The sequence below is a fragment of the Dichomitus squalens genome (assembly GCF_000275845.1).
Source record: "Dichomitus squalens LYAD-421 SS1 unplaced genomic scaffold DICSQscaffold_6, whole genome shotgun sequence".
Taxonomy (NCBI): Eukaryota; Fungi; Basidiomycota; class Agaricomycetes; order Polyporales; family Polyporaceae; genus Dichomitus; species Dichomitus squalens.
The window spans coordinates 1,368,161-1,391,774 of NW_006766888.1; the positions used below are offsets into that span (position 1 = coordinate 1,368,161).

At 55.9% G+C, this 23,614-nt stretch overlaps 8 protein-coding genes and 1 non-coding gene across 9 annotated transcripts; 4 read left to right on the forward strand and 5 right to left on the reverse strand.

The window, feature by feature from the left end:
• Positions 1 to 979: 979 nt before the first annotated feature.
• Positions 980 to 1,138, reverse strand: DICSQDRAFT_18997 (uncharacterized protein; the record flags this gene model as incomplete). Its single annotated transcript, XM_007363622.1, has 1 exon — positions 980 to 1,138. A coding segment is annotated over one exon (159 nt), but the record flags the coding sequence as incomplete, so codon positions are not given.
• Positions 1,139 to 4,505: 3,367 nt separating this feature from the next.
• Positions 4,506 to 5,498, forward strand: DICSQDRAFT_102171 (60S ribosomal protein L17/L23). Its single transcript, XM_007363623.1, has 5 exons — positions 4,506 to 4,561; positions 4,721 to 4,930; positions 5,074 to 5,144; positions 5,202 to 5,279; positions 5,335 to 5,498. Exons 1-5 carry the CDS (start codon positions 4,549 to 4,551, stop codon positions 5,380 to 5,382), a joined length of 420 nt encoding a protein of 139 aa, XP_007363685.1. The 5' UTR covers positions 4,506 to 4,548; the 3' UTR covers positions 5,383 to 5,498.
• A 518-nt stretch (positions 5,499 to 6,016) lies between these two features.
• On the forward strand, positions 6,017 to 6,535 carry DICSQDRAFT_168013 (uncharacterized protein; the record flags this gene model as incomplete). The annotated part of the gene is made up of 3 exons (XM_007363624.1): positions 6,017 to 6,150; positions 6,222 to 6,439; positions 6,495 to 6,535. 3 exons carry the CDS (start codon positions 6,017 to 6,019, stop codon positions 6,533 to 6,535), a joined length of 393 nt encoding a protein of 130 aa, XP_007363686.1.
• A 300-nt stretch (positions 6,536 to 6,835) lies between these two features.
• On the forward strand, positions 6,836 to 7,779 carry DICSQDRAFT_168014 (uncharacterized protein; the record flags this gene model as incomplete). The annotated part of the gene is made up of 2 exons (XM_007363625.1): positions 6,836 to 6,866; positions 6,923 to 7,779. 2 exons carry the CDS (start codon positions 6,836 to 6,838, stop codon positions 7,777 to 7,779), a joined length of 888 nt encoding a protein of 295 aa, XP_007363687.1.
• Positions 7,780 to 7,854: 75 nt separating this feature from the next.
• Positions 7,855 to 8,577, forward strand: DICSQDRAFT_168015 (uncharacterized protein; the record flags this gene model as incomplete). The annotated part of the gene is made up of 1 exon (XM_007363626.1): positions 7,855 to 8,577. The coding sequence occupies one exon, from the start codon at positions 7,855 to 7,857 to the stop codon at positions 8,575 to 8,577; it is 723 nt and encodes a 240-aa protein (XP_007363688.1).
• Positions 8,578 to 10,222: 1,645 nt separating this feature from the next.
• On the reverse strand, positions 10,223 to 10,306 carry DICSQDRAFT_t55. The gene has a single exon. It is a non-coding gene; the product is annotated as a tRNA-Asp (tRNA).
• A 105-nt stretch (positions 10,307 to 10,411) lies between these two features.
• On the reverse strand, positions 10,412 to 11,789 carry DICSQDRAFT_168016 (uncharacterized protein; the record flags this gene model as incomplete). Its single annotated transcript, XM_007363627.1, has 4 exons — positions 10,412 to 10,838; positions 10,952 to 11,154; positions 11,366 to 11,492; positions 11,569 to 11,789. 4 exons carry the CDS (start codon positions 11,787 to 11,789, stop codon positions 10,412 to 10,414), a joined length of 978 nt encoding a protein of 325 aa, XP_007363689.1.
• A 3,030-nt stretch (positions 11,790 to 14,819) lies between these two features.
• Positions 14,820 to 17,304, reverse strand: DICSQDRAFT_179177 (uncharacterized protein; the record flags this gene model as incomplete). The annotated part of the gene is made up of 4 exons (XM_007363628.1): positions 14,820 to 16,341; positions 16,400 to 16,771; positions 16,827 to 16,935; positions 16,994 to 17,304. The coding sequence occupies 4 exons, from the start codon at positions 17,302 to 17,304 to the stop codon at positions 15,019 to 15,021; spliced, it is 2,115 nt and encodes a 704-aa protein (XP_007363690.1). The 3' UTR covers positions 14,820 to 15,018.
• Positions 17,305 to 21,971: 4,667 nt separating this feature from the next.
• On the reverse strand, positions 21,972 to 23,225 carry DICSQDRAFT_179178 (S-adenosyl-L-methionine-dependent methyltransferase; the record flags this gene model as incomplete). Its single annotated transcript, XM_007363629.1, has 2 exons — positions 21,972 to 22,881; positions 22,958 to 23,225. 2 exons carry the CDS (start codon positions 23,223 to 23,225, stop codon positions 22,241 to 22,243), a joined length of 909 nt encoding a protein of 302 aa, XP_007363691.1. The 3' UTR covers positions 21,972 to 22,240.
• Positions 23,226 to 23,614: the final 389 nt, after the last annotated feature.

The following is a 23,614-nucleotide window of genomic DNA, read 5'->3' on the forward strand; positions in this document are numbered from 1 at the left end:
GGATGCCTCGGAGGTCGGGTGGGGAGCCGTAGCGGGCCTCGTACGGCGTCTTGCCGCCGAGTGCACGGGTCGACGCGCGGTTTTTTAACCACGTCGCATGGAGCATGGCGTACGGCCACAGGTACTGGGGCAGCCCGGACTCGATTAGCATGGCCCGGGCGTGTTCGGCGAGCGTGCGGTTCACCCGCTCCGCGACGCCATTCTCCTCGGGGGTGTCGTGCACGGTGACGTCGTGATGCGTGCCGCGCTCCACAAGGAAGCTCTCGAACTCCTTGCTGGTGAATTCCCCACCATTGTCCGAATGGAAGACCTTGATCTTCCGGCCTTCCTGAGTTTGCACCTCGGCGTCGAGCGCTCTGTACGCCGGAAATGCCTGACTCTTCTCCTTTTCAGGTACAGTCTTAGTCCAGCGTGTCGCGTCGTCCGTAAACATGACGCAGTACTTATTCCCCCCAAGGGACGTGCACCCTGCTGCCCAGGTGTCGGAGTGAAAGTACTCACCGTAGCGTTTGGCGAGCTCGCTCGAGCGCTCCTTCGGTATGGGCACGCGCGTAATCTTGGCCTGGACGCAAGCCTCGCAGGTCTCCGCAGCGGGGCCTCCTATGAGCCTCACGCCAAGGACTCTGCCCTCCTGTATCATCTTCCTCCCAGCGACGGGGGAGATGTGCCCCATACAGCGGTGAAACTCAAGTTCTGACATTTCTGCTACAGGGCCCCGTTCAACGACGGCAGCAGCAGCAACAGCAGCAGCAGCAGCAGCAGCAGCAGCAGGTTCGGGGTGGCGTACTTGATAGAGTCCGTTCGTCGTGTGGATCCTGGCGATCGTCTCTCCGGAGTTGCGCTGATACAGGCGGCATTCACCTTGCTCGAAAACGGCGGAGTATCCCGCTTTATCGGCCTGTGGGATTGATACGAGCGAAAACGCGATGTCTGGCGCATGCAAGACTCGCTCGAGCGTCACGACGGTGCTGGTGTCACCATTCGGCAGCTTCTTGCGGACTTGTCCTTCGCCTATGGCCAAAAAGATACGTCCGTCTGCAGCTGTGATTGGACGTGGGGGCTGAAGCTTGTGATAGGAGACAAACTCGTCTCGATATGGCGATATATGGCGGGTCGCACCGCTGTCGTAGATGTCCACTCTTTCTCCACTCGCAGTGGCGGAGATTAAGGCTGACTCGTCGACAGTGATCGCGAAGGCATGCTCGCTCGGTTCAGTGGCGGCGTTTGCGGATGCACCGCCTCCTCCACGTCGGTCGCCCTTCGGCATCTGGTCCTTGGGTCCTTGGCCTTCCTTCCCCCCGCCCTTTCGCCAGCAGTCCGCTTTGACGTGTCCCTTACGGTGACAGTTGAAGCATTCGACATCCTTCCGGGTCTTTCCAGGCTTTGCACCTTGGCGGGCGGCAAGTGCGGTGTCGGAGGGTGGCGACTGGGCGGTGCGCCGGTCGTACTCCTCAGCGATTGATTGGACAATGTCGAGCGGCGTGAGAGGGTTTCGAGCGAGACGTGCTGCGGTCGAGAGTGACGTGAGGAGGTAGCCATAGGACTCCGGCAGCGACTGGAAGATCGCGGCCGAAAACTCCTGATCTGGGAACTGGGCGCCCATGGACGCAAGCTGCTCTCGGAGGTTCCAGAGCGTATCGAGATGATCGCGCACGTTCGCTCCCTCCGGGCATCGGGTATTCAGAAGGCGAGTACGGATGACATTTGCATACATCTCGGATTTGCCTTCGTACTCATTGACGATTGCGGCCCAGACACTGGCGGCATCGGGCAGGTATTTGACCTTCAGCAACATAGTGTCACTGATCGTACTGTAGATCTGCTGGCGGGCGGCAAACTCGCGCTGGTCGTACTCGTCGGCCTTCGTCTCAGCTTCCTCGACCTTCTTAAGGTACTCCTCGTCGGACAGGTTCGAGTACGGATCCCCCGGCTGCGTGGGCGTAGTTGCCGATGCACCTGAGCCAGTGGGACTAGCACCCTGTGCCTGGGCTCCGGCCGCGGTGCTTGGAACGGTAGCGGCTGGGACAGCAGTGGATGCGGAAGCTAGGGGTGTAGCCGGCCTGGGAGGTCTGGGCCAGACAGGAGGGGCAGGTGGACGACGAGCCGTACCGAGCAGATGGCGCATCAACCCTCGAGTGCCTAACACCGTGAGTATCCGCTCCTTGTACGTAATCCAGTTCGATCCATCGGCGGCGAGCTTCGGGACTGAGTACAGGTTCGCAGTGTTGGCGGAGGACAGGTTGAGCGACATCGTAACAGGGCTCATAACCTATAAGGTTTCGAGCCGCCCGGCGAGCTGTAATATAAACGAATGTAATTGCTCAGCGTTCGGGGTACGAACGGTGTAAGTAGAATATCGTAGCAGACCTGTAATATAAACGAATGTAATTGCTACGTAATGTAAGTGAATAGGACGTGCGGTATAGTACGGAGAATGGGCTCACCTCAGCGTTCGGGGTACGAACGGTGAGGTGGATGGACGGGAGGTCTCGCGTATATGAGCAATGTCGTAAGGTACTATCGGACGTGTGTTGCAACAATCAAAAGGTACAGGAACCACAAATAAGTACAAAAAGGGAAATACCGACGTCAGGAGGGCGCGTGCGCTTTGACCGGTGCCGGGAAATACAACATTACTTACGTTCGAACTACGATACACTTTGCAGCTGTGCTTTGGTCTGCGGGGCATGGCGTCCCCGAGCTCAGCTCGTACTCTTTCGCCGGGTCGCACTGACTGAGGATGCGGCATCGTTGCACAATTTTGCTGCTTTGCTACGTCAAGCACCACACCTGGCTGACTACGTCCGCGATCTAGGTTTGTTCGGGCACACGCACCATACGCCGCAGAGCCTGGTCGCACTCTTTCCGTCGGTCCTCCACGGAAGACCGCCCAACCTGCGGAGCACACACGCTGCACGCCAGCAAGCCCCCCACGGTTATTCGGACACACAATTCCCCGACGACTTTGGTCCAACGACGAGCGGTTTCCCGTGTTTGCCTCTGCACCAACATTTTCCATCCTTGCTGGCGACCTTCGTCAACGCCACGGGACTGCACTTGACAAACGTATCGTTTCCTTCCTTCGGAGACCTTGGTCGCCTCCTCTGTCGCTTCGTGAACCTACGAGTGCTGCGTTGCCATGATGTTCGCTGGAGCGTCGTCGGTAGGACTCCGATGTGCATGCTCAGGCTTTCCTCCTCTGGTCATTCTCAGTTCCTGCCTAAGCTAGAGGACCTGAAGGTTCGAGGAGACAGCATAGTCAGGATAATATGCCAATTGACGGACCCACTCTTGTGCGTTTCTTGTAGGTAGCGAAGATGGGTCCACACGGGCTGGATCGGTTACTAGCGGCCATAGGTCCTTCCCTGACTCATTTAGGAGTCGACCTACCTTGCAATGAAACCTCAGATGTCGCAGGAGACAGTAGTGAGTACTTGAAGTTTTGGAGGATGAGGGAGTCCTTAGTGTGGCTGAATAACTGCGTTACGATAGCACATATGATCCCTCTAGGCCGGTTCCCGAACCTCTCTTGCCTGGATATCTATCTGTGGAAGATTATGGACGGTCGTTCAACCGGAATACAGCCTTTCCAAGCTATGTTGGCTTCATGGGCCTCTGCGATACCTCGCCGAAAGCTCAGGTTCGCTCCAATGGACCAGTCTCAGTTCACTCGAGAGGAGTATTCGGCACTCCTCACCACGATCGGCTACTTGGCCGAACAGTCCGTATATACTGGCAAGTCGGACGCCAATCCCCTGATGGCCAGGGCTCGGATTCCAGACGTGACGTTCACCATCGTGCTTCGAGATGATATCGAGCGATACGGTTGTTGGAGAAGGGAGACCGCGTATGCACAGGCTGAACCGAGTCCGTGTTGACTGTGATCAAGGTAAGCGTCATTGTCGAGTTGGTAACACATTGGACGTGTATCTCGTGGGACGTTCAAGGATAGCTTCGCAAGTTGTCTGATCAACACTAATTCCGCAGCTGTTCTCCTGAGCGATTTATGGAAGGCCTGGGAAGACGACAACCGTGAGGACGGGGAGATGGGAGTCAGACCACCTTCAAGTTCCTCCATTATATGACATCACCAGACCGATAATTTGCAACGTGAGCGGTGGTTCGTAGCACGAAGACGTCTACTCCAAATAACTTCTTGGAAATGATCACCCGCAGCAATCAAGTCGAACTCTTGCCATGATACTGCCATGATACGCTAAACTGCCAAATGGTTGTTGGAGTCAGCAGTTGACACAGAGACATGAACGGCGCGATTAATACGTATGAGGTGCCAGCCAGGGCTATAACGAAGATTTCCCAAATATGCCAAGTTCAAGACATGACCCAACTTGCCCATGTGCTGTATATACATTGAATATCGACCCTCAAGGCCTCATTCGAGCGATCGAGCGTCTAATTAGGGGAAGACATCGGCTTCGGCCGAGGAACTGTACAGCACCAAACGAGCGCCTGCCCTCAGAGAAACCTTGTGCTAGGGTAGTCTACCGATTCAGTAGCCCCAGCAACTTCAGCAAGTCCTCAAGCAAAATGTCGAAACGCGGTAAGCATGAAACGATCTGGACTGCTCACTGACAAGATACTGATCACGACCACTCGCTTGATACAGGTTCGTATCCATCGTTTGGCGGTTTCGCATAATCTGAGTCCTGACCTTGCCGTTTGCTCTCCAATCTTCTACGACGATACGCACGATCAACAGGCGCAGGTGCCTCTGGCAACAAGTTCCGGATGACCTTGGGTCTCCCCACCGGTGCCGTGCTCAACTGCGCGGACAACAGCGGCGCCAAGTCGCTCTTCGTTATCGAAGCGTTCGGCACCGGCTCACACCTCAACCGGCTCCCCGACGCTGGTGTCGGTGACATGGTCGTCGCGTCCGTGAAGAAGGGAAAGCCTGAGCTCAGGAAGAAGAGTGAGTGTTTCCCAAATGCAGGTTGCGAGTTAGGGATGGATTGGAGGGTGCTGAGCGGAAGTGTGATCGGGACGTTGGTGGACCATAGCTCGCATCTGCAGCTTGAGATGCGACTGAACGTGCATGCTGACGTTATCCTTCAGCTATGCCCGCTGTCGTCGTTCGCCAAAGGAAGGCATGGCGCCGGCGAGACGGTGTTTTCCTCTACTTCGAGGTACGTTCTTCAGTAGAACAAGTTTAGAACGACTGACTTGAAGTCATTCTCTCTTAGGATAACGCTGGTGTTATCGTCAACCCCAAGGGTGAGATGAAGGGCTCTGCTATCACTGGCCCCGTCGCAAAAGAATGCGTGAGTGGATATCTCGACCTGGCGTGAAAAGCAATTTTGACGATCCTTCCTCTAGGCGGACCTCTGGCCGCGTATCGCTTCTAACGCAGGTACTGTCGTATGAGACCGTTCTACTATCGCTGCATGTTTGTACTGTTTATGGTTATGACGCAACCATGCTCTTTCTGCATCTGAACGAATGTGTAAATTTGTTCGCATAAGTCTATGAACTTAGGAAAGATAACTACATCTATACAAGACCGACTCGCCTGCTCATTCATGGTGAAGTCTAGGAGTCTGAACAGGCTGCTGAGGCCACGGACGAGGCAACTAAGGAGGAAGTCAAGGACAAGTTTCCTGACATGGGGCCATACCTGACCCTCGGCGCTCGACAGGTCGAGCGCCGAGAGCCATGGCATGCTGCTGACTGGCCTTCAGCTTTGGCCATTGTTCGAATCATCGAGGACATTGGGAAATCCAGTACCCCAAAGCCTTCAAGGGCCCGAGGCCCGGGCTCAACGTCAACGCGAAGCAGGGCAAGAAAGTATATATTCGTTCTCTCATGTGATGTGAAGACGCTAACTTTCGCCACACAAGCTACGACCACGATTTCCTGCCTCAGTGCATGGCTGTCTGTAAGGAGTAGCCTGACTCCCTCCCCCTCCTCACGCGATCGGGCTCGAGTCGGTCATCCAGAGCTTCGCTCTAATACGCGGTGGCTCGCACGGCCTCTACCATCACGCCTCCATCCTCCCGCCATGCTTCCGTCGGGCTCTGTATATCTATCTGGGTTCAACCAGCTTTCCGTCAATCTCTTCGCCATGGGCCAATTGTCTACCCTTCTGCAGAAGCTGTCGAGCGAGGAGCGCTTCGCCCCATCCAACCGCTCAGCGTCAATGTTCAGCGGTCCGGTCGGAATGCGTTCAGGACGTCCCTCTCTGATAGTTGGCTCGTCGACACAAGACGGTTCCTGGCACTCGAGCAGCGGTCTTATCCGGAGTCAACGCGGCGGCAAGCCTGGCAAGGAGTGATCCTGTCCGGCCAGGGCAACGCCTTCGGGTTGTCGTCTTCGGTCGCTGGTCAGCAGGTCCTCGAGCCTGTTGCGCCTGCTGGACGCCCACAGTGCTTCCCCCCATACGCCTCCTCGTCCATGGGCAATACGCTGACAATTGTCGGATACGGTACGCAGCAACGTCCTTAGGTGAGAACTACTAGTCTACTTTATCACTCGCTCAGACTCGAACAAGGCGGCCGTAGCTCACAACTCGCAATACTGAAGCTGGGAGACGAGGACTTGAGGTCAGCCCGGAACGCCGTAGCTTACAATATCAGTGACGTTCTGTGACCAGCTTAGAACCAGATCGCTTTGTGCAAGCTAGTGGCCAAGCGTTCAAGCCCCCCCCCCCGCCTTGATAGTACCTCTGCTCCGAACACCTCCGGATTATCGGCGCAAGCACCCCAAAGCGATGCACAACACACGGCTACCCAATCAGGTAGGCGGCCTAACTATTCGCAGCCGCGGCCTCCCCCCTGTATATAAGAAGAGAGAGAAGAGGTCAACAGTTCTTCATAGCCCCATGTCGATCCCGCGTTTCCCCAACCGTCAAGGTGTGCACGTTTTTTGCCTCTCTCAGCAGTCAGAAACCAGACTCACAACGGTCCAGCGACCCAGATGAGGCCCCACCAGTGGCGTAGCGCCCCTGTTGTAGGCATCCGATCCCTCCCGCCCGAGCTGATGTTGCACATATTCCAAGACGTCCTAGGGCCTACGACGTTCGGCAACATAGATCTGGAATACGAGGACAGGGGTAGTCTCACGCAGTGGTTGCCCCTGAGACGCGTTTGCAGGCAGTGGCGCGAGCTCACAGACAAACATTGCCCAGCTCTCTGGCAGACGATCGACATCACTCGCAAACGAGAGTGGGTGGAACTCTGTCTTTCCAACTCCAAGGGGATGGGCCTGCACCTTCAGTTCCACGCTGAATATTTTGAATACGGGCAGGGGGACTACATTTTGATACGCGGCTTTGGTGGCCAACCCAGGTTCACTCCCGGACATGAGGTATCTGTCGTACTTCCGCTCAACCACGCACAACGCATCCAGAGCGTCTGGGTATTCGGAGAGAAGGCCGTCGCGCAGCTCAGTAAACTACGCGATCTATTCAAACTGCCTCTGCCCCGTTTAGAAGAGCTGCGCGTCACTATGGGAGCTCAGAGCATCCAAAACAAACACGTTCTCACCGAATTTCTCAATATCGACTCGAGGCGCCTCCCTGCCCTCCGCACGCTCGTCCTTGATGGCATATATCTCCCATGGAGCTCCAGCATTCTGCGTAATCTACGCGCTCTCAAGCTCGTCTATGCGTCGACCAACAACCACCGGTACCGCATGACGCTCCACCAGTTCCTTAATGCGCTAGGCGCGTGCCAGGCCCTCCAGTACCTTTCTCTCTACATGTCCACTCCCATGGACGGCTGGCGCTGGGACACCACCTCAAGCCCCGGGGATACTATCGCTTAACCGAACTTGCGTTTCGTAGACATCACATTTCTAGGATCCGACGGAGATGATGACCACGAGGAGCTTATGAACGATATGTTCCCTATTCTCGCACACGTCCGGTTTCCTGAGCACTGCTACATTAAACTGGGAAGCGAGTCCGAACAACCGTACCGGTACATCCAGCTCGTCCCAAACGACGCACAGTGTTTCCCCATCCTCAGGAGCGCAACTGAGGCAGTCTGGGAGGGGCGTGCTCGCTTCAGGTGCCGGACTGGCCCGCCGTACGGAGGCTCAACTCGGGGAGAGCTCGTCGTCGACGTCGACAGCACCTATTTGTGGGAGTACCCTCTCCTAACCTACCGCAACGGACGTCAGGGTGTCCACCCAGACGCGTACAGGTTGTCCACGAACCCTGAGGGCGCGCTCGCGGCCTTCTGCTCCTATCTCAGCCGTGCGCGCTTGACCAAGCTCACGATGCAGTACAGCGAACTCATCAGTGTAGACGCATATCTGTCTGCGTTCCGCGTGTTCCCTCATCTTGAAGAGCTGGTGCTCGACTATCGCCAGCAGCAGCGGGCATTCTCTCAGGAAGAGATTCGCAGGGTCCTCCACGCCCTGACCGAGCAGATAGGACTCTCACCAGACGCGCCGGCGACGCGAACCGTGGAAGTCCCTCTCCCAAATCTGCGCATTCTGCGCTTCAGGGATGTGTTCTGGTACAACGAGCTGCCCAACCATGTTCAGCAGTGTCAGTGGGCTCGTCAAAGTCGTGGTGCAGCTCCGCTGCAGGTTGACTTTGGCCGTCCTCGCATGTAGGAATTGTTAACGTCTAGAAGTGACTAAAGGGGCGGCACAGGCACGAATGGTAGATGCATATAGGCTAGAGTAATACACGATGTTTCGCCATGCTAGATGCACTTTGGGCGCGATCGAGTAGAGCTATCCAGAGCAAGTAATCACTGCAATCACCACGTTCCACGAGGCTATCAGGACCGCATACGAACGTTGCGAAGATGTCATGGCCTCCCATGTAGAATGGCGCCTCGCAGTGGTCCCATCTGCAAGGTGATGTTAGCTCCGATCGATAATTCCAATCCGGCACGTAAAAGTGCACTGTAGTCCTGGTTCGCGCATTCATCACTTTAGGTACATGACATCGGCGGCGGGAACAGTGATAAAGCACCTTTGGGTCCAATATCCGACGTCGTGCGTTGGAAGGGTCGGAGAGCACGTTGCAAATCTTCAGTCTGTCGCCCTTGTCCCTTTCCGATTCTGTATACAGCAGGATGTCGTCCCCAGATGTGTTGCTGAAAGCGGCAGCCAATGGTGATGGGAGTGAATGTGGGCTCATGTATAAATCTCTGCGTACAAATTGATTAGATTGAGTTGAGGCGATGTTGAAGTGATCGACAGAAATGGCGCGGATAAGCTGCCAAATTGGAGTAATACCGATCCCGCCTGCCAGGAGGTCAATCATCACAACGTTATGAGCATCGTGATGGCAGTACACGAAGGTGAGCGAACCTTGCCGAAACAAATTTTTTGGCCGCGAATGTCGAATGCTCTTGCCACCGTCTACGCTCAGCTCTACACGCTCGATGCGCCCTCCGCCGCCGTTGTATGCTAGTCCTCTGATGGTGTACTTGCCATTCCGGACCTTGTTCATCAACTCAAGACGTTCTTCGTGATTGGTTCGCAAAAGGCGGACTGCAAAGTCTGGGAGAAGGACGTTCTGGTCTGGAACAACAACCGAGCATCCTGCCAATCGCTCACTTATTCACAACATGTACTTCCGTCCCGGAAGAATGCCTGTGCCACAGGGTCGCTCGTTGAAGTGATGAAGGAAGGGACAACCTTGTTATCATAAAGGTCTGGGGAGTTTGAAGTCACGAGAACATATCGAAAGACGAGATACATACGATAGTAACCGTCATTTGGATTCGCGGTAATCCAGATCCATATCCATGTCTATGATTATTGCGTTTAAGATGGACTTCACGCAGCACCGATCCATTCGGACCTTCTTGAGCCATTTGACTTGGCGACCACCCACATATCCCTGAGGAGTGTCATAGTGAAGTCGATGAGTTTCGAAAGGCTCTTATAGGAATGATGGTACGTAGCGGCTACATTATCTCGCTCAGACTTCTCGCTCTGACAAGAATGTCTGCAAGTCCAAGCGACCACGTACATATCAGTGATTAAGATGAAGTACCCGCCCGTTCATGCCGAACACGAGTAAGACATCGCTGATTGCATCCAAAGGCGTGCTCAAGTCAATACGTGTCACTGCCCTAGTGTTTCTCAAGCTGTTGTTTACATTAGTGATGGTTCAATCTTTCACTCAACTGACGTGCAGAGATATTCTATTTATCTGCCATGGCTCCTCCTGTATCTAATGATGGTGAATTGCGCCAGTCCCTGATGGAGGCGAGGACAAAAACACTGGTCTCCTAACAGACTCTCTGTCGGGGAGTCGAACCCCGCTTTCGCGCGGTCAGCTCGAAGTGACAGGCGCGTGTACTAACCGATATACTAACAGAGATTCACACAAATTACATGACGACTAGGTTATATACTTTCCCATTCCCTCCGACAATCTGTTGATTACTTCGCGTCTACAAATTTACATACAACCTGCGAATTCTCGTTACCCCGCAGAATGTGTTGGCTTTGACTTCACGATTTTGACCCCTGCGAGACCAGACTTTTTGTTCAGATTGATCTTAGGGTTTGTCGACGCAGACGGTGAAGGCAGGGGCGCCTTTTCTGACAACCTCTTCAGAGACTGAGCAGGAGGAGTGATGGGTAAAGAAGGCAAAGGGAGGGCGGGCATCCGGGTTTTGAACTTGGCGCCGCTTTGGCGAACCCCCATCGCCGAGGATGTTGCAGATGTTTGTCGTGGACCGCCGCTCTCCAGGGCGGCTGTGGCAGCGATGGGCTTCGGCGGAAGCGAGGGGTGTGCGGGCAAGGACGACGACGCCGAGGCTGACGTGCCTCCGGTGCCCCTCGGCGCAGCGGAGGCGCCTTCTAGCTGCCGCAATTTCGCTTCCATGCGCGCGATCTTAGCATCCATCCTGTCGGGAGCGTCAATAAGACAGACAGACAGCGAGACGCTGTGCATACGAATGTGCACACGCATCGTACATCGGGCAAGGTGAGGGCGCATCTGAAGTGAGGTCGGACTTACGCATCGGATCGCCCTCTGCCAGCACTCTTCAGCAGACTGAGCGTGGTCGGCTTCCCGACCTCGCTGATCGCTCTCCGATTCTTCGCCCCAGCGCCTAGCGCGCCCGAGGCCGCATCGAGGGGTGCCTGGTTCGCATATGTGACGACGAGCTTGCGGCCGCGGAGAAGTTTGTCGTTCGCATGCGTGAGCGCCTTCTCGGCGTCCTGTTTGTGAAACAGAAAACAGCGGTTCGTTGAGCGTGCGTTCACAGTCAGCGGCTCAGCGAGACCGGAAGAGAGACCATCGCGACCCCCGGGTCGGACTGCACATGGTCGTGGGGTGGTGGTGTGCGCCAGACCATGCCGTCGTGTGTGCGTGCAGGAAGAAACCCGGGGTGAGCGCGCGGACTGGAAGATAGAGAGGAAAAGGACGTACGTCTTTGTTGGAGTACTGCACGAACGCATAGCCTCTCGGTTTGCCCTTGAGCGGACCAGACTTGTGGAAGAGGTAGTCGAGCTTGGAGATCTTGCCAAACTTTGAAAAGGCTTGAAGGAGCGTGTATCTAGCAGGAGGGTAGGTGATAAGAGGCAGTCACGGACAAACGGAAACCAATACAGCGCTCAAGCGAACACACTCACTCGTCAACACTTGGATGCAGATTCCCGACATACAGGCGATCCTTCAGCAGAGGCCGCGCCTCTGTAGCAGACGACGACGATGACGCTACTGGCACAACCGGTTCGGCCGCCGCAGGGTAGGATAGATGATCCTCCAGAACGGTGGAAGCGGAAGCTGTGTTCGGTGGTGTTCTCTCCGGGGAGACCACAGACGGTGAGCGACCTTGAGGTGTGGTAGACATGGGACACACAGGGCGGTGGAGGACGATAGACGATGACAGAGTCGGCGATGCGGGGAGAAGGTTCAGTTGCGCGTCCAACCCCGCTTCCGATGCGCACTGAGGCGCCTACTCAACGCTCCAGGAGGGCGCCCATCAATTTAATTCCTTTTGTCGGAGCGGACGTCTCTCATCCGGATGCGTCATGCGCCTCCAGCCCACGTAGCCGACCACTGCGAGCACCCACGGTCTTGTTGATACATCTCGTGTGGGCGTCGTTCGCGTCTGTCGACGGAAGTCGGCGAAAAGGAGAACCGCAGTTGTACAATTCGTTACGACTCGATGATAGGACATCAATCTGGGACTGGCAAGCTTGGGAGTGCTTGGCTGTTCGGCCTCGAGCTGCGTCTTTCAACAAAATCAAAAAGTTTCTGAGAATGCCTGTTATGGCGGTCCGGCTAGTCTAGCACATGGCGCTGTACATGCAGATCGGCTGTGTTCTAGCCTCTTCCGTTTGCAAGACCTTGGGCTTACACTGCGTTAAGCTATGGTTTTTGGGGTACACCGTCGTGAATGCCGCGGACCGACGTAAGTGATCCGCCAAGCTGGATCTACCTGTAATCCTCGGTAGCGACGATAGATTAATGTATCGGAGTACCTGTTAATGTTCTTGCGGCCCCTACATGCCTCTAGATTAGGTAAGACCTCCGTCCCTCGTCTCAATCTGATGTCACGAAAGGAGCTCACAAGGCCAAGTGTAGGTCCTCGAGGCAGCTAGCTCAGAGCAATGAACCAAGATCGAAGCCGGCCGGAAGGATCATGACGAGAGCATCCTCTGATATACCCTCCATCTCGCTGCAGAGAGCATGCCTTGAGGCAAGTATTCTCACTGGCGTGTATCACTTCGCCTTCCTGAGACAGAAGACGCAGTAGCTGCGTGCGTCGAACCTTAAGCCAGGCCCGGGCTGCCATGCTAGCCATTCATGGCATTCCGCAATTGCACCATTGTCGGAAACTGACTCGGATGTGCCACCCAGATGCGATCTTATGAATGAGAGACGAGAGGCTTCTCAACCACCACATGTACGATGCCCCCTCCCGGCCGTCGGCGGGTGCGAAGGAATCTCCAGGATAGGCAAGACGATACAATGCGAACGCGGCTGATACCATCGCAAGCTCGTGCGGTTGATTCTCCGCTCACCAGTCGGTGCATGTACGTTGCTCGCATTCCTTCGAAATAGACGTAGAAGTCGTAAACAGCAACGCGTTTTTGTCCGCTCGACATCGGATCCTGGCAAGGGCAATGGGCAACGAAGGCACGTCTGCGGTCCTGTGACATGGCTCAACTCAATACTTTGGTTTTCGCTCGATATTCGGACACACGAAGCGATTCGAATTCTCATTGCACCTACAAAGCCTGCCGTATGCCTTGACGTGTCTTGACATATCGGGCGGCATCGGTCTCCGCTCGTCGTCGGCTGCGGTAGTACTCTTTCCGATGGTGTCGACAAGTACTCCTCTGAGCTCCAAGCGAGGCGCAAGGCACACGCAGCGGTACACGCCGCACGTAACTTGGAGCGCTAACTTGTGCCACCCTAGGACCATGGGACGCACGAGTAGAGACTACAACGAGGTTTGCAAACCTCTGGGATATCGGGCCAGGGAGGTATCAAACCTCCCAACCCACGCGGTCTTAGTGATACGCGTCGGTTAGAGTTTCGGTTAGGGTTCGGTTAGGGTTCGGGTTTGGGTTCGGTTCGGGTTTGGGCTTGGGTTTGGGTTAGGCTTTGCTCACAACTCCTCCTCCCCCAAGAGGGGAGGCCGTCTGTATTTATCGCGCGAACGAGGCTTTAGAGTGCCCGCCTGAGTGCTCCCGGCTCGGGGGACCCCCCGAGCGCAGCGAGGGAGGGGAGGGAGCACGAATGGCGGGTCCTCCTCGCGCAAACCCTAAAATCTCGCATCAAGCGCCACAATACCAATTGGGCACTTTGATCATCAAAAATTGCGCGCTGATGCGCCACGGTAGCGCCAGCGTCGGTGGTCTTCCATGTCGCGCGTCCCCCACCCTCCTCTCCCGCCACGCCTGCACAACACTCTGCATCTGTTGGACAAATGCTGCCTCGTCAATTACTGAGACCTCCTGAGAGGGAGTATGTTTTTTATTCAAGTTCCTTGACGTTGCCTCGAGTACGTACACCGTTCTAGCTATCAAGATCTGATGCGCCCGTATTGATGTCCCAGGCTGACAGCCAATCATATGCGTGACTGGGAGGTCTCATACCTCCCTGGCCCGATATCCCAGAGGTTTACATACCTCGTTGTAGGCTACTCCGCACGATGCATCGTGCAAACGTTATGTAGCAGTCGACAATGCGCGGAGCGCCGAACATAAGGACCTGGTACTAGGACCGCGACCAAGTGTAGCGTACTGTGAATCCCGAATACGCCGCTAGGGATCATCGGACCCATTCCGGAAGACGAGGCGTACCGTGTGCCCGCGAGAAGCCCCAGAGACCTTGACCTTGTGCGCATTGCAGCGGCCATCTGCGGAGAATATTCCCCACTCGACCACGTCCCAGAGACGCTCGGTGTGCCGAGAGCACCGTAGGCGGGAAGCGCTTACTCCGGCTCGTCTCAGAGCGGTGGGCGCGGGTGAGAGAACGGCGACAGCTTGTAGGGCGACATTGACGAAACGGGTGGTGCGCAACTCACATGCTGGCCGCTCATACTCACTGTGTGGTTTATGCTTCTCGGGCGATGCCATGGCACCATGTAATTCGCGGCGAGCTGTGCGATCGAACAAGAACACAAGGAAGTCGAAGTTGCTCAGTGGGCGCTGTCCGAGATGGGCGGGGGAAAGGATGGCCAGAAGCACGAAGTCGGAGCCAATAGTTCACAAGCGCAGATACAAGTACACAGATGCGACAAAAGCTTTGTACGGAAGCGAAATGTGGGATGATCGGAGCGAGGGTATCAGTGCGATTGAGATGGGCGGGCGCTAGGGTGAGAACGGAAAACAAAACGAAGAGCGAAAACGGGAAGAGAGACACAAAGATGTAGCAGTGACTACAAGACAGGCGAGACTAGAGCACAACAGGTAAGTGCACTTAGACGGACGATGAGACTCACAGTGTGAGACACGAAGAGATGAACACGAGAACGCAGGAGAGAGAGACAGCCACAGCTCAAGGCGGGAGACACCGAGCGCGTAGCCGCCAGTTCGAGAGCGAACCCCACAAGCAAAGCCTCCAGCTCAAGACTTCGTGCGCCGCCTCCTCGGTGACAGCGGCTCCTTCGCCGCTTTCGCGACCCGCGCCCCAGCCTTCGTCTTCGCCGTCTTGGCCTTCGCCAGCCCGAGCTCGTGCTGCCGCTTCTTGCAGTCCTCCGAGCCCTGGTGGCGGATGACGGCGTCGTTGCGCGAGATGATCTTGTCGCATAGCGGGCAGTAGTCCAGCTTGCGCTCGAACGGGTACAGCTTGCACGACGACTGCTCGTGCCGCAGCACGTCGCTCTCGCGCGTAAACTCGCGGTCGCACCAGATGCACGTCGGTCTGGGTCCCGCCGCCTTGCCGGCCTTCGCTCTGCCCCTGCCTTTCTTCCTCCTGCAGCCGCCGTAGGAAGAGGACTTCTTGCGTGCCGAGCTCTTCTCGGCAGCGATCAACGGGCTAACGGCCTTGCGGCGGACTGAGCTAGTGACGGAGGAGCCCGGAGACTCAGCGCGAGTGGAGCTCGTCACGCTCCTGGTGCGTTTGGTAGGGCGATAGTTCCCGTCGTACTCGTCATCTAGCTCGTCTAGCTCGGAAGCCCCGGCCTCGTACTCGCTCCCGCTGTCGTCGGACTCGAGGATCTCGCGCTCGTTATCGTCACAGCATACCGCACTCGTGACCTTCGTAGTCAGTCGTGCGATATTCGTGCGCTTCGACCCAGATTCCCCCGAAGTGCTGGCACTCGAGACAGATGATGCAGTGCTAGGTACACTAGAGCTGCGATACCGCAATGAGCGTGAGGGGAGAGGGGCTAGAGCGCGCTTCACAGCAGGGGGGACAGGTACGATCGCCTGGGGAACTGTCTTGCCAGCACGGCGAGGATAGGGAGCAATAGCCTTCGCAGGGGAGCTAGCACGAGGAGCACGGCGGGCACGAGTCTTCTCCGAAACAACCTCCATAGTGGACTCGGACTGCTCCGTTTTGATGCGCTTGCGCTTGCTGGTGGTTTCGCCAGTCAACTCGGTGTCCGAAACGTTAGGAGATGATGCCGGAGAAGCGGAATGCACTGGGCTCGCGGCGCTTGCTTCATCATAGCACTCGACCTGAGCAGTCTCGTCGAGGTCAGCCTCGGGGATGGTCGGAAGCGCAGGGCTACTCCACGAAGATTGAGGCGAGGACAAGACGGAAGGCGCGATAGTAAGCGGAGTCGACATAGCACTGCAGTCAGACGCGCTGTCAGACGAGATAGAGGGGCTCGAGAAGTCGAAGTCAAAGCTAGTCGGGGAGTAGCAGGGGCTCAAGGAAGTCTGCGAGGCATGGCCAAGACTCATATGCGACATGCCAGTCGACACGGCAGAAGATAGGAAGGGCTGTGAGACGATGTATGAGCTCTTCTCCATCGTCTTGAAGGAGCATATACCAACTCACCGAGTCAACAAGCATGGGGGACCCTGAAGAGAGAGAGTCAAACAGGTTAGTCCTGCTGATGGGGTAAAGGCCTTCAAGGGTGTCATCAAGCCCCAAGGGCTGGAGAGCTAGGCGCTGCGCCTCGACGTAGGCTGCCTCTTCCGACATCTTGTCGACCGGAGTCGCAGACTCGTAGCCATGAATGAAGTCGTCGAATGGGATGTGATCGTTGTCAGACCCCCCAAGGCCTTCGCCGTAATCGGCACTAGGCTCGACGATGCGCACTAGATCGAGTCTACCTAAAGACACGCTGAGCTCCTTAAGCACCTGGTGAAGGGAGGCGAGTGCGGGCTGCAACTCGTTCGCCCATACGGCGAGGGTAGCATCTTCCCTCTGCGTGTACAATCAGAGGCCCGAGATGGTAGATGAGGGAGCGGCATCCACTCACAATGAAGGCAGCCTTATGGTGCTTAACGAGGTTGACAATCTCCGCCAAATTCTCGACGATGAAGAGCCCACTCTTCGTGTGCAAGACGGGAGAGCCCTGCTGTAATGTTCTGAGGGCGCGCAAGCAATCAGTGGCTGTTACTTTCGCATCAAGCGAGAGGAACCTACACCTCGGTGATGATAGACGGGACCAAGGACGTCTGGAGCTTGATGACCACGTTGGGAACGAACGCTGCCACAGTTGACGTAAACAGACTGCGAGGACCCGAACGGTGGATCTCAACGAAGCTGTGGGAATCGGTACGAAGATAGACGGTGTGGTCCCCATCACAGAGACGAGACAAATCTCTGAACACGCCTTGGAGAGCTTGGGCGGACGCGTTCATGGCAAGGGCGGGCGAGGAGCAGTGGAAATGAAGAGGGACCGAAGAACAGAATGCGTTTAAATCATCTTCGGTCTGTGGGTCCATCCCGCCCATGAGACGCCCATGGGAAGCCTTGAGGTGACCACGCTTTCGATACTTTCGTCAGATACTTCCAGGTCCGGTCACGAATGTATCGGACCGGGAGATGGACACGAAAGATGAGATCGGCAGATCGAGCAGCGACAGGGACAAAAAGGGCTTGCGTGGCAGATACAATAGCGCCTGGGGCCCAAAGCAACAAGGCAAACCTGTATGAGGAATTGTCGGATGTTCAACTGGTTGACTCGAGATTTGCTAAGCTGCAGCGTGCTCACCTGTCCATACCACTATGGCAAGAGGCACTCTGCAGTGATGCACGCGTATAATCACTGCACACAGCGTGTCGGCGAAGACAGACTGTTCAATGCTATGTTCTTCGGTCAAACTTGGACATATTTGCACTTGGGCTGCAGTGCTCGAATGCGGCACGGATAGGACTGCATCCGCGACACATGATAGCGTCGTATGACATTACGAAGGCCGCAAATCAGAACGAGAGAAGAGAGGCGTGCGTGAGGACGAGCGGAAGCGAGTCCAGAACCACCCTCGTTCGAGCCTGCGGGGCGGAGGCGCAAAGACCGAGAACAAGGAGCAGTTGCAAGCGAGAGCAAGCGCTGGGGCAGCTTATGGGATCGTGGGAGATGCGCGGGAGAGATCCAGATCAAGGGTCTGTTCCGAGCTCTTTCCCACGATCCAGTCGGCGCCTGGCATCATCTGCTCACTCCGATCACTCCAGATGGTTATCTGTCCGCCGACCCGCCCCACCGCGACCAGAGCACACCCAACCGCCTCATGCCTCAACGTGCCTACCACGTTCTGCATTTCATGGGGGACAGACCGGAGAGATGGCTTGAGCATCATTCCTGGGTTGCATTTTGGAGCGGAGCCTTGGGATGCGCAATTTTACTTGCCAGCACATCTTCATCGTCGCGTCGCTCTCATACATGCGTCCATGCGAATAGAAGAACGTGTTTCCCAATCCTCCGGCTCTCGGACATTTCGAGGTCATGGAATTCCCGTCGCCTTTGCTACGCGACCTTTGTCTTCGCTGGCTGCTACACTAAACTAGGTGAGTAACAGAGTCGGCCCCCCAAGAGATACCGAATGATGCTCCTCGCTTGTGCCTTACAGCCTCAAATACAATAATGGCCGTCATTGCAAGGGTAGACGGGACGGATTGGCTCATCCGGTCGCCCAGAGCCTTCCCACGGGGGACCCACAAACGCATACACAGTCAGAATTACTAGTTATGGAAGGTTTGGACTCCAGGCCGACGGGCGAGCCGGGGTACCGGCCGGCTTTCCATACAGGCCCGATTCCTCACAGGCGTCCAGCGTGATACTCACCGCGCTCATTGGCTACTCCTACTGCAGGCCTGCGACTAAAACCGCTCCGTCCTGCTGGATACAGCCTCCAGTCATGGCAGTGAACCATGACTTGACAAGCTTCTGAGCAGTCAGGGAGATCCGCTGTTCATCATCCTCGGGGCGATGCAGACAGCTCTCCGTTCCTCCTGAACACAGAACGCGGCCTCTTCTTTCCCGGCGGACCTGCCCAAATACGCCATTCCATCATGGCTATCATTGGCGCTTCGCATCCGCCCCGTTCATGACTTTCATCAGGCCTGACGCTCCAAGCTGTGCGCCTCTGCTAGAATTCCCCCGCCTACTCTGCCATTGGGCTGTCTCGCAACGCCAGGTACGTCAAGGGCGTTTGACTGTGCTAGCCGATGCCCCGTTTCAGCTTGTGCCACCCATCACGCCAGCTCGGCTCCATGTCCGTGTCTCGTCCGCGGTATTAAGAACTGACCAGACCAGCTTGTAGGTGCTCGTTGGTCTTGTCGATATCAAGACCTCTTTTTATGGACCGTTGCTAGGCACAAACGGATTTACCAATAACGGAATATACTCCTGTCTCATTTCATCCCATCTTATGCTTAAGCGATGCTCTCGTTTGGGCGCAGACGACAGGTGCGCATAGTTCGAACCCTTAAGCGGCCTTGATGTTGCTTATCACACTGGAAATCAATCTATGACAGATATCATAGATCGTCTTACTCATCGTGAAGTTCAAGAAGACTTTCAACCGCCGAACGGTCGGCGTTCGAAAAAATTGCGCAGGGCGAACCATGTCTTTCACTGAACCATGCTTCACCTGCTTGTTTTACGGATCCTCTCCACCTCTGCCGTCCGCTAAAGTAAATCCCAGGGCTGTCCATTCTCAGACGCCTCCAATAATAACGCTCGCATTCCTGCCATCGAGACACTGTATCGCCTTGCGATGTGTCTACTGGTTCTTCTTGTGTTCGCTCAGTCGTCCGCGGCTCTGGGCTAGGGACTTCAGGGTCAGACCTGCGCAGAGACCTTTCAGGAAACCCTTACGCTGATCCTCCGCGGACGGGTGCACGTTGCTCTCAACCATCTCGCGCGCACCGCCGCATGAGCGCCTATCCCGAAATGCCCACCTCCGCGCCTGGCGCCCATTGCGAGACCCCACCTAGACATTGGTGGTGGGAGCAGTCGAGGATGCGCTAGCTGCGCCTGTAATGCAGTCAAGAGATGACCGATGCGCTTTGCAGATGGAGGCGGAGATGGTGGGACCGATTTAGAATTTGACGCGTCGCCGTGCTCGAGCGCGGTGTCGAGATGTACGTGACGGCTGTGGTGAGCCTTGGGCTCGATACTTCCGCGCCCCCCGACTTCGCAGCCTAATCAACTCGGCAGCTTGGTGTTAAGATGACGACCGTAGCGCGCCCGCGGGGGCATGGAGCCATGGCGTCGAGTGCTACCTGCAAGGGTCGTCGTGGATCATCTGGAATGGAGTGTTCGATTTCGAACGTGAGATGGCGCAAGTTGCTCCTGGACCTGGTGGAGCATGATATGTAGGCGCATAGCGACTGGGGACTGGAGGCTTGAAACAACGACTGGAAGGGATGCTGCCCGACGACCGAACCGTGCTCTGCCGCTGGCGTGCACAAACATCATTTATTTCGCGGCCAGTTCCGCGCACTGGCCGCCAGACGAGAAATTCCCAGCACTCACATGATTATACGAACTTGCCAGTTGCTCTACAGTGGTGTCGAGGGGCTGCAACGACCCCGTACCAAAGTGTGGGAGCTTAATCAATCCTGCATGTATTGCAAGCGACCTACGGTCCGGTGCCCGGGAGATACCAAAACTTGCGAGCCAGTGCAATGAGGTGCAGAAGCCATCCACCTCACAATTACAGTGGTTGTGGTGGATCTGGCATCGTACCAGCATGTCGTTTCCTGACATACCATATGGTGTGTGCGACCTAGGTGAGATCCTTAGCTTCGACCTCCGCGCGCAACCACCGCCGACAGGATCGTCCCAAATATCCCGATCCACCTGTGATACATGGTCATGTCGTCTCCGCGCCGACACATCGTGAGCACCCCTCGCCTTGACTATTGTTCCGGTGAGCATCGGGGCCCCTCAGCTGCCTGAGGCATAGTGATATATCGGATAGCCGACATGAAGTACAAGGCCCTCCTGCCGTTGGGGGATAGTGTAGCCTCGTGAAAGCGTTGATGTCGCTTTTGGACAGCGCGTGCCCATATTGCGGCAGGAGATCTGTCGGCGATGAATTGTGGTCGTACCCCATGTTGAGTATGAAGACGGAGAACGCATCGCCGGGGCCGGCATCACTGCTTCTGGCTAGGCTGATGGAACTCATCCGGGTGGCGTCCTCGCTACCAGCGGAGTATGATTCCGCTCGTACCTTTGTTCGAACGCGACGTTCTGAGTGGAAGCGGCCAGCCGCGTCGACGGCAACGAGTAGCTGAATGTGCGCGTTGTAATGGAGAGAGCAAGTCTGGTATGTAATGGGACGCGACCACGGCCTCACCATTTGCGCTCGGATGTAGTACCTTCGGTCAGTCTCAGGTGTGTGGAAGGCGACTACGCCCGACAGTAGTTCTACCATCTCTGCCTTCCACACGGCTACTCCAAGACAATCATCAGCTCATGTCGGCGGCGCGAGGAACTGCGAAAATGGGGATATGCACGCTCATGGTGGATGAAATTTAGGAGAAGCCAAATTGGTGCCGATGATGCACGTCATCTAGCGGATGTCCGTGCCGGATCTGAGAGACCAATGGTGAGAAAGGGTGCCCTAACACACGGAAGACTTCTCGCTGTCCGGGGATGGGACATTGCTCCGCAGACTGTTGCGAGACGGATCATTCATCTTGGGCGATACTCACCAGAACAATGGATATCGCGGCGGCCTTGCCGGACAAGGCAAGAGCAGGAAGATTGAACCTTGATATGTCCTTCGACAAGCTCGCATGCCGTTACTTACAAATGACCACAATACAGGTACCCCGCCCAGGCTTGAGAGCATGGAGTCCGCACGTTCTCCGATAGCCTCCATAGCCTTTCGAAGCACTTGGAGTACGCTAACGCGTGTCATGGCATGTGGTATTCGGATACTGCACGGACGCCACGTTCAATGTGCAAGAGCTCAACAGTCAGAATCCACTTGAGGTAAATGGTGTACGCCGTGTCGCGGTGGGTTCTCCAGCAGTCAAGCATGGCAATTCAACGCACCGAGTTACGTGATAGGCTTCGAACATCCAGCGTTGTAGCAGTGCATAGCGTGGCAGGCCGCGTGCCGGTACCACGCCTTATGTAAACTTTACGATCCTAAGCATATAGAACAGGTTGTAGACATCGAAATGGAGGCAAGCGAGCACAGGTTGTGGTTTTCGTGGCTGTCCAGAGTTGAGCGGAAATTTCAGGAAAGTAGATACGAATTGCTGGTAGCGTTATGGCAGAGTCAAGCGATGCCGCCCTCGAGGATACCAGCCTCGGCGCTCCGTTGAGGTCCGTGCTTAGCGCCGCTTAGCACCTGTACCATAAACCTTGTCAACTCACCGTCCATGGTCTCCGGCCTGATTACACATATTTTCATTCAAGAACACGGCATTTCAATGTGGAAAAAGCTGGTTTTTCGTGAATGTCGCGACCCAGACATCCATCGTGTGGACTTTCTCGTCTTTCGCCTTCAACAATTCTGACGCCGCCCGCACCGAATCTCTGGCAGCGATTACGACAGCCTTCTCCCTCTCATCCTTGACGTGCTCGCCGATCTCCTTCTCGAAGTCCTTGGAGAGCACCCAACCGACCTCCCACCTTCCATCAAGCATCCCCTCCGGTGGAACAATGAGCGTCTCCTGCTGCAATTTCAAGCCCGCAACAATCGCCGCATCCTTCAACCGCTCGGGCGAGAACACCGTCCGGCAGTTGCTGCTGGATTCGTTCTTGTGGACCTCGAGCGCAGCCTGCGCGAAGGTCGCGAGGACGTGTGCGGCCGCGCGCGGGTCGGACGCTGTGAGCGAGTATTCGGATATGCATACGCGGTCGACCCGTGCGAGTAGCACAGCGAGGATGTCGGACCAGACCCGTGGCGAGGAAAAGTACCAGCTACACTGGGCGAGGACGGCAGTTGTGTAGCGCTCCGAGGTACTCTGCAGGAAGGTGACGGGCTCAGACTGGACGAAGGTGATGCGGTTCCCGACGGGCGAGGCTTTGAGATGGGCCTGGGCTTGTCCGAGGGTGTATGGTGAGCCTGTTTGTTGATTGTCATCATGCATGAGCCGTTAGCCATAGAAATACGGAGGTGGCATTCCGGAGATGTCTCTCACCATAGTCGAGGCTTGCGGGGTCGATCGCGGTCACAGATCCTTCATCTCCCACCGCGGTCGCGAGCACGACGGTGCAATCGCCCTGTCCGCATCCGATCTCCAGCACCTTCTCCCCCGGCTTGATGCCCCATATCTTGACCAGAGATGCACGCTGTTCGATCTGGGGACGAACAATATGGAACTGATTGGGGCCGTGGGGGTAAATCCTTGCGATGCCGTCGAGGTCATCGAGGGTAGGAGGTGTGGATGCGGCAGAGTCGGACGACATGTTGCTGTTGGGTGATAGTCAAACCGCCACTGCTTTGATATAGTCTCCAGATGACTCCGTCGGCGTCATTTGCGCGGCCGAGCCCCAGCCCTCCATCAGGAAAAATATACTTGCCTCGAAAGAGCTATAGATGCTCCAGAGACCGATTAGACAGTCGAGGCAAGTACCCTGTTATGGAGACCAGCATAGCTCCCACTAGCGCCTCAAGAGGTCGCACGAGATCTACCTAGAAGCTCTCGAGTACTCTCGAGCACTCCCAAGCGGGCATCAGGACATTGATAGACATGGTATCGTAGCATGCACGCCCCTCACGAATCATCCATTTGAACACAGAAACCAATATCATTCAAACACTATAATACCCGCAGTAGAAAAGCCACGCTACTAAT